Source organism: Gastrolobium bilobum, unplaced genomic scaffold, assembly GCF_033153095.1.
Source record: "Gastrolobium bilobum isolate Gb01-03AN ecotype WA unplaced genomic scaffold, APGP_CSIRO_Gbil_v1 utg1801, whole genome shotgun sequence".
NCBI classification, from domain to species: Eukaryota; Viridiplantae; Streptophyta; class Magnoliopsida; order Fabales; family Fabaceae; genus Gastrolobium; species Gastrolobium bilobum.
This window is the reverse complement of record NW_026895838.1, coordinates 7,786-25,121: the sequence shown is the minus strand read 5'-3', so window position 1 is coordinate 25,121 and position 17,336 is coordinate 7,786. Positions and strand designations below refer to the sequence as shown.

Here is a 17,336-nt window from a genome sequence, read left to right as displayed (position 1 = left end):
TCAAGAACTGCTGAGACTGGTGGCAATGGGGATGACAATAACAAGAATCAGAATAAGCAAAAGTATAATCCCAATACACATCCACTTCCTGTTGCTCTTCTGGTACTTCTTTGCAGTCTGAAGATTCTTTGTACCATCCTTAACATAATGAGAAGCATGAAGAACATGATGTTCAATATCATCCATTTTCTCACCCTGAGCCTCAACCATAACAGCCATGTCCAAAAAAACCTGGTGAAGCTCCAACAAACTCTTCTCAACCTCTTTAGCAGCATCATACCTATCCTGAATCTCCACCACAGTTTCTAGAACCTTCCCTCTTCCATGTTCTTGTATAGCTTTCCCCAAAAACTCTTCATCCCCATTAGATATAATCTTCTCAATAACCTCTTCATCAGGGTATTCCCCAGTCACAGTAAAGTACCTTCTCCCCACAGTGTCTTTATACTCAGTCATCATCTTTTGCCTTAAACCCTGAAACTCCATCATAAGCTCCTTCAGCTTCTTCCTCAACCCATTGGTAACAGAAATTCTGGTTCTATAAATTGCTGGGGTTCCATCCTTGAGCCCTGAGAGTCTCCTATTAGCATCATTAGCACGATCCATTTCTTCCAATTGGGTCCTCATAACCCTTGCTTTCTTCAACACTGTTACAATGTCAGCATTGATTCTGTTCCTCAAGGATTTCAGTGCTTCGGGCTTGTGAAGTGTCTTGCTCTCTTCGTTTGCTTGTTGAAGCCTTCCTAGTATGTCACGGAGACACCCCATTTCTGTTTTCACCTTCTCTGCTTCTTCTAAGAAGAGACCCATGTCAGTGTTCATGTGGGTTGTGGAAGATGTTAGTTCCACATCGGATGGAGGAAGACCAGCTTCCAAATCCACATCTTTCATAGCTGCTTTCTTCAAATCAACGTAGCTAGTGAATGACTTGGTCATAAGATCGTTCATTTTGGAACTGGGTATTGGTTTTTATTTCCCTGCACAAACACCGAAATCAATTTTCAGTGATAAAAATAAGAACTTTAGATCTTTACCAAAATGCTCTTAAGGGAACAAACAATACCTTTTAGCCGCGTAAGGTGTGGTGGAAGAAGTGAAGAGAAACGAAGACAAATTTAGAAACGAAATCTGTGAAGAATAAGAAGAAGAAGAAGGAGCTTAGGTGGAAATCTGAAAATTCAAAGGGAAGTGAAGGTGTTTTATGAGTTTGAACCACATGGGTAACGGATAGTTTTATGAGAAAGTAGCCGTTACTTTCTATTTAAAGTCCCAACGGCTACATGTATTTCAAAAATGCTTTTCTTAATTAAATCATATTTGTAAGAATGGTTGGTCTACAATACACAAGATATATAACAAATTTCTTTATATAAATTTAATTTTATCCATCGTTAATAATGTAAGATATTATTATTTTATAAGAATTACTATTAAGTCCACTTAACATACTCAAAGGCAGACCTCACCTGTTGTTATGTTTTTTTATTTTATCTACTATTATAGAAAATCATAACTCATTATTATTTTTATTTTATCTACATATCTTCCCCAAGTGGAACGAGAAAGAACTTTGATGGAGCTACGGATACTTTCAACAAATATAATTATATTTCTTTAAACTCTTTGGTTGATGGTTTTCTTAATATTTGTACAGAAATCATAAACGACTAATATTTTAAAACGGAAGGAATATTAGATAAGAAAACGAAAATAAAATATATTAAAAAAGGGGAAAGGATCCGTTCACAATTTTTTGTAAATTACACTATTTACTCCCGAAAATACGTAGTGTAATTTGTAAGAGTTTGTAAATAAAAGTTTCTTAATATAACTCTCCCTTTAAAAACAAGTACATAATTTTTCAAAACTGTGTCGTAATGACATACTTTTTGTATTTTTTTTTTCATGAAGGTACTCTTCCTAGTATATATAAAAAAAAGCACTAAAGTTGTTTTTTATTAAAAAAAAAAAACTTATCAAAATAACATAAGGTGGTGTTTGGTTGGGAGCTTTTCAGCGGATATCTATGTTTCTCAAGTATGACTTTTAGAAACACCATGTTTGTTTCAACGTATTTTCACCAAAAACTCATCTGGTGTCTGGATTTATGAGAAACACAGATATCCGCACTGTTTAGAAACTCAATTTGAAGGTGGGATTTATCGGAAAACCGGTTATCTGACTTTTAATGCACTGTTGATTTCATAAAGTTACCTAATTTTTCCAGTAAAGTTTTTTCCCACCAAACAACTTTTTTTTACATTTTTCTACCTATCTCACTTTATCTATCTTTTCAATCATTTCTCTATCTATTACATTTTCCTACTATTCCAAAAAAATTTCCTCAAACAAACGCCCCTAAGAAAAAAGTTATACTTATTTTAAGTAAATTTATCATCTCTTACTGCCTTCTTTTTAAGTATGGGTGAAATCAAATCAACCGTTACCTTTTGATATAAATTTTCTTTCTTTATCTTCGATCGCTTCCTTCATTCCCTCTCCCATCTTTCTCTTTCCATCATGTTTTACGATTTTAAAAATTTTGATTGGCGGTAAATATAATTTTTCCCATGACATAATTTTTTAAACATGTTTTTAATTGAAAAAGTATTTTACAAAAAATACCTAAAGAGGGCCCGTAAGAGTAAAAAAAACATTTAATACTTAATTTTGTAAGTAATTAGGGCTAACACCACGTACGACTTAAATATAAAATAAAATTTCAAATTATGTTGATAACAAACTAACTTTGAATAATGCTACTAAAAATCAATAATCATTTATTTTTAATAAAATTAACACAAACACATGAATATTTAACATCAAGATACAATATTTTTATTTAGACGCAAAACTATACCAACAATTCAACAACCCCTATCAATGAAATTGAAATAAAACTTTCCACTAACGAAATAAATCATACAAGACCATCTAGGGAGAGGATCCACACCCAGATAATATAGTAAGATTTTTATTATTATTATTGATTTTGGTATAACATGAACGTATCATCATTCAACCTCCTTCGGTCACCTTGTCTTTGGAGTACGGCCCGAAGGCTACCCCTCATTGGATAACGGGCGCATTGAGCTTCACTACCTGAGGAAGGATGAGGCTAATCTCTCATTCGAGGATAGAGGCACGTCCTCTGTCCCTCAAAGATTTTCCAAGAATTTGCTTGAGTCAAGATTTGAAACCCTGACCCCAAACAAATCCTTGAGAGCTCAGTTACCAACTGATAGCTCACACACCTCATTTGACCAAGGAATGAGGGAGATATCGATCTCCAAAGTTAGGGTAAAAATCACACCAAATTCTTGAAATTTGAGCAACACCTCCTTTGTTTTTACAACTAATTCCTTTCTTCAATTGTGTACCTAATTGACATTAGAATGGCATCCAAAGACCCAACAAACCTTGGTGCATTTACATCCTCAACATAATCCATACTATGATTGTTACTGTTGAGATATATAAAACCATTAATATAACCTCACCCAAAACCTTAAGGTGTTAGGTAAGGATCTTTTTAATGATTTATACTAGTCTCTAACAGTTACTCTAACAGTTCATCTTCCTACCGAGAGGCAGCAAGTCGAGAGACACATAAGTTTTGCTTTCTGTATGTCTACTGACTTCGGACCCACATAACAGTTCATCTTCCTATCTTCCTCTATAGTTGTGCCTTCAGAGACAACTATCTTCTTCGGGGAAGAGCAATTTGGGGAGCGATATTTCTGTGGTCCGAGTGCAAAAAAGATTTGGTGGGGCGAAGGTGAAAGAAAGAGAGAAAAAATTAAGGAGAAAGATGAGAGAAATTAAATTTTTTATCCAGGTGTCAATTTTTTAGTAGAAGGACCATGGTGGTTCTGGAGCATATTAAAAATTTCCCAATTTGGGAGGATGTAGTACTAGCTGTCCGCCAACGAGTCAATGACGTAAAACAATGATATGTTGAACCATGAAAATAAATGTAAACAAATAAAAATATTAATAGGAATGTTACTTTTCCCCATGAAATACATATGCTAAATAGAAAAAAAATAAAATAATGTATAGATTATGTGAAACATGTTTGAACTTTATATTATTCATAAAAAATATTCGTTCTATCATCAGTGAAAGCTAGAGTCCCAAACAGCAGAAAAATACATGGGAATGAACAAGAGATGATAAAGAAAGAAAGAAAGAAGAAGAAAACAGAAAAAGGGTTATTAATGCACTAGCAAGGTGCTTAACAGCTGCATAAGAACCATATCTACTATGCCTCTTCAGGCTTTCTTCTGTTTTACTACTCTTGGTGGAAAGACAATACGGAAAAACCAAGCAGCCAGTATTGCTCCAATGAAGGGGGCAATCCAGTAAACATAGAATTGGTCCCATGTGTTGTGCCAGTTGTCTAAGTATGCCCAACCAAAAGCCTGAAAAAAATATCAATCATGGAGTTATTCCTTATCAATCTATGTCTCACACCCCAAAGGAGCTGACATTAATATCAGATGTAACTTTCCCCAAAAAAAAAAGAGTCATAAGGATCAAGTATTCTTCACATAAGAATGATATAAACTACAGGAACTTCAGACAACTATGCTACAATGTAGTGGGTATCACTTAATGGCTGATACTTTAATGAGTATTTAGAGTCAACCTTAGGATTCTTACCTTCAATCCAATAAATTTGCTTTTGCATAACTTGTATTTCTAGCAGACACAACATCAAAGGATGGAAGAATGGAAAGCACATGCATCTGAAATTATCCACTTTCTTTTTCCTTTCAAAACAAAAATAACTGAACCATTTGCAGCTGCCCCCATGACTTGTACAAATTTTTTAGTGTTAGTATTCAGTCAACACAAATACAACCAACACCAACTTGTCTAGGAAAAAGTAACAGCAGTAATGTCTGTTTTAACATAGTACTAATTTAATAAATACAAAATAATAAGTACTTACAAAAAATCACTTCGACCCAAAACCTTAAGGTATTAGATGAGGGCATTTTTAATGGTTTATATTATTCTTTAACACACTCTGTCACACAAGAGCTCTTTGGGCTTGAAGTGTGGATATTGCACAGGCCCAATTTTTTTGGTTTTACCTTGTGCTTATTTTAATTCCACTTGAAAGTGGGAGGCAGTGAGGATCGAACTCGTGACCTTGTGGTGACTTGAAGCTCTGATACCATGTAAAGAACCACTTCAACTCAAAACCTTAAGTATTAGATGAGGACCTTTTTAATGGTTCATATTATAATCTAAGAGTACTACTTTAATAAAGCAGCTTACCATGAAATGTAATCCTATAAACAGCTTAGAACATAAGTGGATTGACCACTTATATAACACAAAGGCATCAATGATGCCGCATCATAGTAAACTATGGCAGTTTAGCTGTTCCAAATTTTTAATTCTTCTTATCTAAGGAAAAGTGATCAACCCTACCAATTACGTTCAAATGACAAGATGTTTTGAAGTTGTTAGCAAGATGTTTTCTGTGCAACATATCAACCAAATCAAAACAAGATCTGAGCATGTATTCATGATATCCCTTTGTATCCCGGTAGGGAAAGAAAAGGAAAAGAGGGTTGATACTTTGTACTTGATATTGCTATCATAGACAGTAGATTAATTAAAACATTTTAAGCGTGAAATGGCTGGTAGATTTCCCACAGCACCATCCATATATGTCCATGAAAGAGTAGGAAGTGGATAAAAAATTGGCATTAGAACCAAACTGTAAATGATGAGAAAGTGCAATCAGAGCCAAACTATAATGGAGGAGGAACTCCCATTAGAACCAAAGGTATTTGCGCTTTAATGTCAGACAAGACGAATATTGCAATTATGCAAGAAAATAAAATGAAAAATGGAACTAATGTCACTAAACTTTGATAGTAACTTCAAATGAGATCAAAGCTACCATTTTCCTCTCTGTCCAGGGAAGAAGGCGATGAAATGATATGGTTATGTATGTAGTGAGAGATGGTGTTCTATCCTTTAACAGATATCATGAATTACCTATCCTAGTTTATATACATCTCTTAGAGAAAGACACAAACCTCATGATATCATTCCACGTTTTCACTATAGAAAAGTATTTAACTCCACCTTCCATGGCAATATACTATGCAGCAAGTAGCAAACTGAAAAGGGGAATTAAAGTGATGTTTTTCTTCAAATTTGATTGCTTCATATCAGCAGCTAATATCAATGAAATGGATAACATAACAGGTAACATGAATCTCATAATTAATCTGATAGAATTGTCAGAATAATCAGAGTAATACGCAACAACACAAGATATTGGCCCAGAAGAACTGGATTTTCTGTATATTAATCAAAAGCAACAATACAATAACTAGGTGTTGTTTATGACAAAAAGATAATTGCAGAAAAAAATAAGCAGAATGCCAATTACAATAATTTCCCAAGCTGGTTCAGTGCTATTAAGAGGCACTGATCTCACCCAAGAACTCCCAAATTCCAGCCTCCTCCATCCTTTATTTTACCCATTTATATAACCACCCGTAAGGCCCTTTCACACCTCAGCACCATGCACCACCCCAACTTCTCTCTCCCTAACAGAATTTTCATCAGCCTCAGCACCAACAGCTATGATATTCCCTCTTTCCTGTGAGTCAGCATTGGGATTTGATCCTCTGTGACACTTTCTACTATACACCTTAAGAAGAGTCCTATCAATACTCCCCCCCAAAACCTTCACCTTGTCCCCAAGGTGAAATTCAGGAAATTGGAAATCAAATTGAGCTGAATCTTCCCACGAATTTTCAAAGGAAGGGAGCTTTAACCACTTAATCAAAACCTCCACACGACCCATGGAATTTCGTCGCCATTGCAGGACAGTTTCCGGTTGAACACTGAGCTCCCATTCGCCATTCAGCATAGGGGGAAGAGGCTGTACTGCATCCGTGAGTGAGATAGCTTTTTTTAGAAGTGAAATATGAAAGACATTATGGACTTTACATTCCACTGGTAACAATAACCGATATGCTACAGCCCCAATTCGCTCCACCACTTCGTAGGGGCCATAAAATCTCGGACTAAGCTTCTCATTCAATTTTTTTGCCAGGGAGCGTAAACGATACGGTTGAAGCTTGAGAAAGACCATGTCACCTACCTGAAATTCCACATTCCTCCTATGCTGATCTGATTGAGCCTTCATCCTACTCTGAGCAATCAAAAGATGTTGCTGCAGCTCCTGTAAAATTAAGTCTCGGTCCTGTAACATTGTGGATACTTCATCTATTGGAGATATAGCAAAGCTGGACTGAAAAAGGGTAGGGGGCTCGCAGCCATACACTGCCTTGAATGGGCTGGTGCCAGTGGCGGTCTTGAAGGTAGTGTTGTACCAAAATTCTGCCCAATGCAACCAAGATGGCCATGTGTTGGGTTTAGGCGAACAAAAACACCTTAAATAATCTTCCAAGCAACGGTTTACTACCTCCGTCTGGCCATTGGACTATGGGTGATAAGATGTGCTATATTTCAATTTGGTGCCACTACAACGGAACAATTCTGACAAAAAAGAGCAAAGAAAAACTCTGTCTCTGTCACTGACAATGGATGTTGGGAATCCATGTAATTTGACTACTTCTTTGATGAATAAAAGAGCAACTACCTTGGCTGTATAAGGATGCTTAAGAGGAATAAAATGTGCATACTTAGAAAGGCGGTCTACTACCACGAAAATTGTGTCAAAACCTTGAGCCTTTGGTAGTCCTCCGATAAAATCCATAGACAAATCAGTCCAAGCACTGGTAGGAATGGGCAGGGGTTGGAGCAGCCCTGCAGGAGACAACGTTGACACCTTATTTTGTTGACACACAGAACAAGCAGCCACATACTCCTTAATCTTCTTGTTCATGCCTTCCCAATACACCAAGCTGTTGATTCTTTTCAAAGTCCTCAGGAACCCAGAATGTCCTCCAACATACGAATCATGAAATTCGTGCAGTACCATTGGAATAAAATTGGAATTTTTCGCTAACACCAATCTGTCTTGGTGATATAAGCGGCCGCCATTGAGGCTGAATCCAGCGTGCGATTGAGGGTTGACCACTAAGTCTTGAATAATTCCTCTCATTCTGATGTCCTCTTGTAATTCCTGCTCCAACACATCATACTTGCTAGCATCCACACACGAGAGGGAGAAGCACTGCAGATTACGGGACAACGCATCAGCAACTTTATTCTCCTTGCCCGGTTGGTAATGAATTTCAAAATCGTAGCATAGAAGTTTGGATACCCATTTCTGCTGCTCCTTTCCTAACAGTCGCTGGTCAGTCAAGAACTTCAAGCTTTTCAGATCGTTTTTGATGATGAAATGGTGACCCAATAAGTATGGCCTCCACTTTTGAACGGCAAACACAATTGCCATTAATTCTTTTTCGTAAACCGACTTTTCCAATGCTCGTGAGGAGAAAGCCTGACTGATATAGCTGAGTGGACGATCCCCCTGAGTAAGCACTGCTCCCATTCCCTTTCTTGATGCATCTGTGACTACAATAAATGTTTTATCAAAGTCTGGCATCGCCAGGACTAGAACGGAACACATGGCACCTTTTAACAGCTCGAATGCCGATTGAGCTTCCTTACTCCAAAGGAAGGCATCCTTCCTTAATAGATCATTAAGGGCTTTGCAATCTGGCCATACCCTTGAACAAACTTCCGGTAGTAGCCCGTTAAGCCCAAAAATCCCCTCAGCCCCTTTAAGGTTGTAGGACTAGGCCATTGAGACATGGCTGCAATCTTGGAAGGATCGGCCTTCACTCCCTCCTTTGAGATTAAATGGCCGAGGTATTCAATTTGCATCTGCCCGAAGCAACACTTCTTTTTATTTGCCACAAGACTATGCTGCCGCAAAATACTCAGAACACACCTGAGATGCCGTAGATGCTCAACCAGATTGTGACTGTAGATTAAAATATCGTCGAAGAATACCAACACAAACTTGCGTAAATGAGGTCTTAATATCTCATTCATCAGTGAATGGAAGGTTGAAGGAGCATTGGTGAGCCCAAAGGGCATCACCAAGTACTCGTAATCAATGTTATTAAAATCGCGAGAAAAATCGTTAGATCGTTCGATACTACGATATTTTTCCTTTTACCGATCTGAATCGCATATGGGATCGTTTTTCACTTGAATCGGTTACGAACGACGTGCAAAGGCATAAAATCGGTGGAATCGTCGATTCTGCCGTTCTAATGATTTGGGAGAAAAGATGTCTGCCATCGGAGGTAGGGTAGCGATCATCGAAGACCAGATCCACAAAGAAGACAACGACTTGCTAACAAATTTAGTGATTGAAAGAGGAAAACAGAAAGAAAGAATCGATTAGAGAGAGGAGGGAGATAATAGCTTGAAGACAGAGATAGCCTCTTGCAGAAAGTAGGGAGAAATACAGCCAAAGAGAAATAGTACTTTCGCATAACACACGCACATATCGTAATGACCCTCATGTGTCCGGAAAGCCGTCTTGGGTATGTCCTCCTCCCTCATTCGGATTTGGTGATAACCTGACTTAAGATCGAGTTTGGAGAAAACACTGGAACCACCTAACTCATCCAAAAGTTCTTCAATAACCGGAACTGGGAACTTGTCTGGCACTATGAGTTTGTTGAGGGTCTTTTTAATGGTTTATATTATTCTCTAACACCAAGGAAGGAAGAAAGAACATCTAAACCCACAAAAAGTACATGATAATATGATATGAACTTTCCTCTTGAATAAGATCTGGAAATTTTCATCCTTGCCCTCATCATCCTATTAGAGAAATATAATATAAAAACCAGTAATGTAGCCTCATCTAACAGCTTAAACTTTTGGGTTAAAATGGTTCTTTATAAATCCTAATAGATATCTCACCTTAATACAGTACTTAACTCAGTTACTTTCTGAATCTCCATCTTTTAAACTGATAGGCAAAGGGAAGGATGATTAAGGAAGACTGGCAAAGAATGATATTTGATGTAGTACAAACTATAATTTAGTAAGTCTTCTGTAAAAATGCTCAGATGCAGCTTTCACAAAGAGGACGTAAAGGCTTCAGACACTTATTTACTATGAATGCTCTACGACATCCATTCCAATACCAAATTTAATGGGAAACTGACCCTGAATATTTCCCAAACATTATTCCCTTTCCCTCGCACATAATATTCAGAAATATATTATAATTTTGCATTTGAAACAACTACAATGATGCTTTTATTAGGAGAAACAAGATACAGCTTGATATACACAGCATTTAGATGAAAACAAAATTACAGCAGAGGAGGAATCAAATAGACGACACCTCAGGTTAGGTTGGATTAATTTTTATATGAATAAAGCAACACAAAAGACAATGTCAATAGCAACTTCATATCTTCATATTAGAAGTAGATGCGTTATAACCCCAGCCCTTGGTTTGTATCAATTTCCAATTATAGGTACTCGATTTATTTTTGTAACAAACCGTAAACAAAAAGATAAAGGGGTGGTGTTCCATGGTTCAAGATAAAAACCAGCTTCAGCAAAGTATGAGAGGTGCTTAAATGTAAAACAAAATCAACATGAAAAATACAGTACAAAAAAGTTGAGAAATACAGTAATGCATTGTCACACAAGAGAGTCAGACAAAAATGTATGGTCTCAGTGGCAACTTTTTCGGCGGGTAGTGATTTTAATGTAGAGACCAAAAGGGTAGGAACTGGAACTAGGAACTAGGAACTATAAACACAATCTTCTCACAGGAATGAACACCACACACCATATAATAGCAGTTAATAGCACAATAAGATTGGGACTGGGAAAAGGAATACTACTGTTTAGATGAAAAATATAATCCAATAGTTGAACAAAATAAGGAATGAATATAATATTCTCAGATTAAAAGGCAAGGTGTAAATGTTAAATTCCAGAATTCCCGAAGTTGCTCAAAAAGATTGACAACAAAAAGTTTCAAACTTTAGGTGCATATCAGAATCTACTCAAAAAGGAATAAAAGAAAGGAAGAGAATTTAGGATAACAAATGGCTAAGGGAACGAAGTAGTCACTCACAAAGGCAGGATTCATGGATGGTCCCGTGTAAGCAGAACCGGCAATGATCAAAGCTACGGTTGACATGGCCATCAACCAAGTCTTCACAAACTCACTCCGAGGACCCCTGAGCATGATGAAGAGAACAACAAAACTGATTACAAATGTTAGAACCCCTTCTGCAACAGCTCCAGTATGCAAGTCAACCTTTAAAGAAGGCCCTCCAATCATGTGCCTGTATTTTGGTGGCATAACCTCCATAATTGCCAGAGCACCACCCACTGCACCTAATGCCTGTGTAACACCATCACTGATACTCATTAATAGACTTCCTTTGAGGTGTAATTTTTCAATAACTTCAGTTTTTGGAAGAGTTAATTTATAACATGGTAACAAAAGCCTCTGTGATATCTTGGGCTAGAGTTCCATCTCATTCTTCTAATAAAAATTGGGATTTCAATGCTTTGAAAAAATTGGTTAATTTATGATAATAAATAAAAGCCTCTATACTATAGTGCAAGTGGTCTTAAAGTTCAATTCCAATCTTCTAATAAAAAAAAACAAAAAAAAAAACACTCCAAGTTAAATCCCAATTAGCAAGGATGGAGGGAAGACAATCCTTACATATTTGCAAAAAGAATGTTTTAACACGAGACCATTAAATTATGGGTTTTGATTTTCTCACCCAGTAAGAGATAGGTATCTCATGCTATAGACACATCTTGTGTGGGGCCTACATCTAAAAACATCAAAAAGCCAAAGAAAATGTAACACGAAAATCAAAATATCACTAGTAGGAGAGATATAACACGAGAAAATATTTTTCCTTATATTATAAAGAAACAACTTTACTAACAGGCTCACCTCTTTTTTACTTCCATTCTTCTAATGAAAAATTAAATTTTAGCACTACTTTATATTATAAAGAAACAACTTTACTAACAGGCTCACCTCTTTTTTACTTCCATTCTTCTAATGAAAAATTAAATTTTAGCACTACTAAAAAAAAGTTGGTTGGTTCATGAAAATTTACAAAAGTCTCTACGATAAGGTGGTACGGAACTTGTTCCCATTCTTCTAATAAAAAATTGAATTTCAGCACTTTGAAAAAAAGTTGGTTGGTTAGTGACAATCTAAAGAAATTTCTCCAACAAAATATTCTTGCAGGGAAATAAAACCAACATAAATAACAAATCAAAAGAAAAAAGAAATGGGGTGATGCATGGATCCCATAACCCCAAAATTAACAGTAAGATAAGAGAGAAAAAGCAAAAAATTCACTTTTACAGCATCAGAAAGCAACACCCAAAAAAAAAAGAAGAAGACCCTTTTGGCATAAAAGAAAAAGATAACAACCTGAGCAGGGAAACGGAGAGCCATAGAGAAAAGGGTATCTGAGCCAAGACCAGCTGCATAGAAGGAAGCATTGCCGGTGGGGTTGAAGCTAGCACCACCCAATGCATTGCCAATGATGGTGAAGATGAAGACCAAGACGAAAATGAGGGAAGTGGTAATCATAACAGAAGGATAATCAAAACCATTGTAAGACACATATTGAAGATCAAGTGCTTTGGTTATGGCGCTAGTGATCAATCCCAACATGGAAGAGAAGAAGACCCATGCGAAAGTCAACACTGCATCTCCAATGGCTGCCTTTATTGCACTAACCATCTTTTCTATCACTCTCTCTTCCCCTTTTTCTTCTCTTTTTGGATCCTCAACACCAAATCAGCAACAACAACAAAAAAATTATATTTTTATTTTGTGTTTTTCCTTTTGCAACAATACTGAGAGTAAGAGAGAATCAGATTTATGTTAGTACGAGGAAACAAATCCTGAGTTGTCATGTTAAATGAGATCCATTCTCCACTTAACTAATGTTTTGGAGAGAGATAATAGTGCCGGGATCCACTCACAGGATGATGTCCATCGCTTTCATAAAATACAAACAGAGGGCCTGTTTCATTATTGATTTAGAAAACAATTTTTTCATTTTAAGAAAAAAATAAAAAAGTTGCTTCATAAAGGATGTTTTATACGAGTGAAATGTAATCATCATGTTACATGACACAAGTTACGTCATGTTAGAGATAAAGTTGACGGGGTTCACTGTTTAATTTGTTTTTTATTTTTTATTTAAACAGTGGACCCCACCAATTTTATCTCTACAACATGATGTAACTTGTATCATGTAACATGACCAAATATAATCTCTTTATATAAACAAAGGATAGGATATTATGACACACAGATAATGTTACGCACAATGTTACAACCACATCTTAACCGTTTCCTAAAAATAATAGTTGTTTCTTAATTTCTAGAATAAAAATTTCACACCATGCATATTTTTTTGGGCTTGGTTTTCAATCTACATTAATGTTAGGGTAAAAGATTTCTCAAAACAATGGAGATAAATTATTTTCGGTGAGCCCAAAACAACGTCGTTTTGAGGCAGAAATTAATGTATTTTCATAATTCTAATATATTATATGATTATATTAGTTTTTATCATTATAATTTTTTAATCTTATAACCACAAAATGATGTCGTTTTAAACTCACAGTAGATAACTTTATCTCCAGTGACTGAAGAAATAATTTTCCTTAATGTTAATATTGTAAATATTTCTCATGGTCTCGGGCTAGGGTAAGGGGTGAGTTTATTCCTTCTTTTCTTTTCTTTTTTATAAACTAGTATATTACCCGTGCGATGCACCGGGAAAAAAGATTAAAATTTTTGTCGTCCGTCGTGATTGGTTAATCGCACTGCAAACCTTATATTTACAAAAAATTGTGTTATTATTTTGTTCTATATTTCAGGTGAAAAAATTACAGCATTGACATAGAGATTTGCAAATATCAACAACAAACAAAAATCTGCTATTCAGAGGGATAAATAATTTTGCATACAACTACATCGTAATACATCATAATACGTTATAATACACCATGTTAACATGAACAAGGGATATAAAAAGAAAAATGCGTACAAATCATTGCTAACTATAACATTCATCAACAAAATCAAGGTAACAATAACACCAAGCAAATATGGATTTAAAATATCAGCTTTTACCTATAATATGAAAACGCTATTCATTCAGTGTCATTTCATAGCAATCATTGGAGGGATGAGTTCAACACTTACTAAATATGTCATTTCTTGTGTGATTTTCGTTCCTTGTGCCTACGATACAGAAGGAAAAAAACTCATTAAATAAGTAACACTAATATGTTAACATCCAAAAGTCATAGTATCAGCAAAAAAAAAAGAATGGATTAAATTTTTTTAAGGACCAAAAAAAATGTTGTTTGAATGGGATTTGAATGCAACTTAATCAAATAAGCATGTATAAGTCATATTTTTTGCTTACATTGCAACAAATGCATATGAACAGAATCAAAGCAACTACACTAATCTTTGAGATAGACTTTCATTTATTGCAATCACATTTAAAAAATAATAATAAATAATTTTTATTTTTTTTTGGTAAAGAGAAGGCCTAAGCCAAAAGAACAACAAAGACAACCAAAACAAAAAACTAAATCCTACACCTCACTTCCCTAGACCTACTGACACCAGTAAAGTCACCACGGAGAAGATGAAGAATGCCAGGAGGAGGATCCCTCCAAAACTTTTAAGTAATGGAATCATCTGAATCCAGAATAAAATTCGCCAACCAATCAGCACAGACGTTTCCTTCTCTATAAGTATGCATCAAAGTAACTGACCAACTCCTATTGATCCATGTCCGTATACGAGCAATCAGATGACACTCACGGACTACTACACCAGGCTTGGTGAGCACAGTGATCACACTAGATGAATCACTCTCAATGATTATATTACGAAATCCTTCGTTCCACGCTAGCTCCAAACCACGAAGAACACCCCAGAGCTCAGCCTTAAAAGAAGAGAAAACCCCCAATTTATAAGCAAAACCCCCAGCCATCTCCCTTGAGAATTACGAATCAAACCCCCACAAGCAGCTAGGCCAGGATTACCTCTAGCTGCACCATCTATGTTAATTTTTACTGACCCATCTGTTGGATATTTCCAAGTAATGTCCATCTTCATTGAAAACTTTACTGGAAGCCTCTCCTGAGCACTAGCTAACGCATTGTTAATGTCCCTCACAGAGCTGCAAATAATCCATTTCCTCACATTTAAGCAAGGAAAAGCCGAGCCATGCACCCAATCATTACGCCACTTCCAATTTTTCCAACAAATAACAAAAAACAAATTCCTCCAACCATTCGTAATCCCATGCTTATCCATGTCCATATTAACTGATAACCAATGATCAACATCACCAAAGAAGAAGTTTGCAAACTTGTCCGAAGGCACAAAATGAGACCAAACGGACTTAGCCTCATGACAGTCCCGAATCGCATGTAACAAGGTTTCACTCTCCTCCCTACAAATAGGACACGATTCAGTGCCAGACCCCCAAAGAGCAGTCCTGCTTCGAGTGAGGAGCTTTTTATGGCAAACCTTCCACATAAACAACTTGATTCTTTGAGGACCATTCAAATCCCACACCCACTGCCATCTACCATCAGCCAAACCCGAGATTAACTCTTGACCAACAAGAGCCTTATAGATCGCCCTTACTGTTATGGTGTTCTCACCATCAAGATCCCAATACTTGCTGTCAGGACCATCATTTACACCTGGAGTTAATGTCCCGCGAAAAATATCAATGACATCTCTCTGGAACCAAAGGCCTAAAGAATCATAATTCCAAACTCCATTAGAGTTAACCATATCAGCAACACACATGACATCATTAACATCCAGATTCGGAGATGTGACTAGCCCACGAAGAGGCTGCGCCAAAGTGAGCCAATTATCATGCCAAAAGGAAACAGTCCTACCATCACCAACTTCCCATCTAAGCCTCCCCTCCATCATCCTCCAAATACGGCACATATTCCTCCACAAGGAAGAGTCACCATTACAAGCCACAAAACCCGCAGCTCTCGAACTCCTTGATTCATATTTAGATTTCAGAACCTGAACCCAAAGATGATCTGGTTTATTTGAGAAGCTTCAAACTCTCTTAGCAAGCATGGCATCATTCATAAATTCCAGTCATTTCAAGCTGAGACCCCCCAACCTCCTTAGGACTCATAATGGTACTCCAATTAATAAGATGATTAGCTCTCCTTCCTTCCTTATCACCCCAAATAAAACTTCTCTACAGCTTCTCAATCTCATTACAAACAGACAATGGAATCTTACAACTTTGCATTTGGAAATAAGGCATGGTAGCCACAACCGACTGAGACAATGTGATGTGGCCTGCCTGCGAAAGAGATTGTTGATTCCAAGCATTCATCTTATCTCTTACCTTCTCTATGATCCCTACATACAACTCCTTAGACGCTCTCCCATGCTGCATCATGGATCCTAAGTATCTACTCATGTTCCTCACGCGCTTGAAACCACTTTTTTGCGTGATTCTAGATATTACATCTTCACTAGCATTCCTGGAAAAGTAAACACTTGTTTTATCAACACTAAGACGCTGCCTAGATACTTCCTCAAATAAATGCAGGCAATGCAATAACACATCAATTTGTTCTTCCGTAGCCTCCATAAAAAGCATTAAATCATCGGCAAAAGCAATATGGGAAAGACGAGGACCCCCACTACTAACCCGAATCGGATTCCACAAACCACCCAGCACGGCAGTATTAATAATATGAGTTAACTTTTCCAGTGCAATAACGAAAAGATATGGTGATAGAGGATCACCCTGCCGAATACCACGTGAAGGCCTAAAATCCTCAGTTTTACCACCATTCCACAGGACATTGATCTTAGAGGTTTGAGCACACTGCATGATAAGGTTAATGAACAACATGGGAAACTGAATCTCCTCCAAAGTTCTACGTAAAAAATTCCAGGAAACACGATCATAAGCTTTGACTAGGTCTATCTTCACTGCCATAAAAGCTTTCCTACTTTTCATTTTATGCATTGAGTGAATAAGCTCCTGGACAATCACAATGTTATCTTGAATTTGTCTTCCCGGAACAAAGCTAACCTGAGATGGAGAGATCAATTTATCCATAACTGGTTTCAACCGATGAACAATCACCCATGATAAAATCTTATATAAAACTGGGCAAAGGGAAATAGGGCTGAACTAAGAGATGCAGTCTGGCCTCTTAACTTTCGGAATCAAAACGAGAAGGGTATTATTAAACTCCTCCACCCGATCCGGATTTGACCACATATCAATAACAACATTATAAACCTGATCCTTCACAAGATTCCA

The 17,336-nt window shown here is 36.7% G+C and overlaps 2 protein-coding genes across 2 annotated transcripts; both read right to left on the bottom strand.

The window, feature by feature from the left end:
* LOC133296311 (syntaxin-related protein KNOLLE) lies at positions 1-1,126 on the bottom strand. The gene is made up of 2 exons (XM_061495271.1): positions 1,064-1,126; positions 1-977 (listed from the first exon to the last, which is right to left on the bottom strand). Exon 2 carries the CDS (start codon positions 946-948, stop codon positions 1-3), a length of 948 nt encoding a protein of 315 aa, XP_061351255.1. The 5' UTR covers positions 949-977; positions 1,064-1,126.
* A 3,148-nt stretch (positions 1,127-4,274) lies between these two features.
* Positions 4,275-12,718, bottom strand: LOC133296313 (aquaporin SIP1-2-like). Its single transcript, XM_061495272.1, has 3 exons — positions 12,404-12,718; positions 11,069-11,341; positions 4,275-4,424 (listed from the first exon to the last, which is right to left on the bottom strand). Exons 1-3 carry the CDS (start codon positions 12,716-12,718, stop codon positions 4,275-4,277), a joined length of 738 nt encoding a protein of 245 aa, XP_061351256.1.
* Positions 12,719-17,336: the final 4,618 nt, after the last annotated feature.

Bases quoted from the DNA above. Each gene is read 5' to 3' on its own strand.
- LOC133296313 (XM_061495272.1), bottom strand. From the start codon at position 12,718: ATGGTTAGTGCAATAAAGGCAGCCATTGGAGATGCAGTGTTGACTTTC. The intron at 11,342-12,403 runs GTTGTTATCTTT...GGTGTTACACAG, and splicing joins CTCTCCGTTTCCCTGCTCAG to GCATTAGGTGCAGTGGGTGG. The intron at 4,425-11,068 runs GTGAGTGACTAC...TATTTTTTTCAG, and splicing joins CATCCATGAATCCTGCCTTT to GCTTTTGGTTGGGCATACTT.
- LOC133296311 (XM_061495271.1), bottom strand. From the start codon at position 948: ATGAACGATCTTATGACCAAGTCATTCACTAGCTACGTTGATTTGAAG.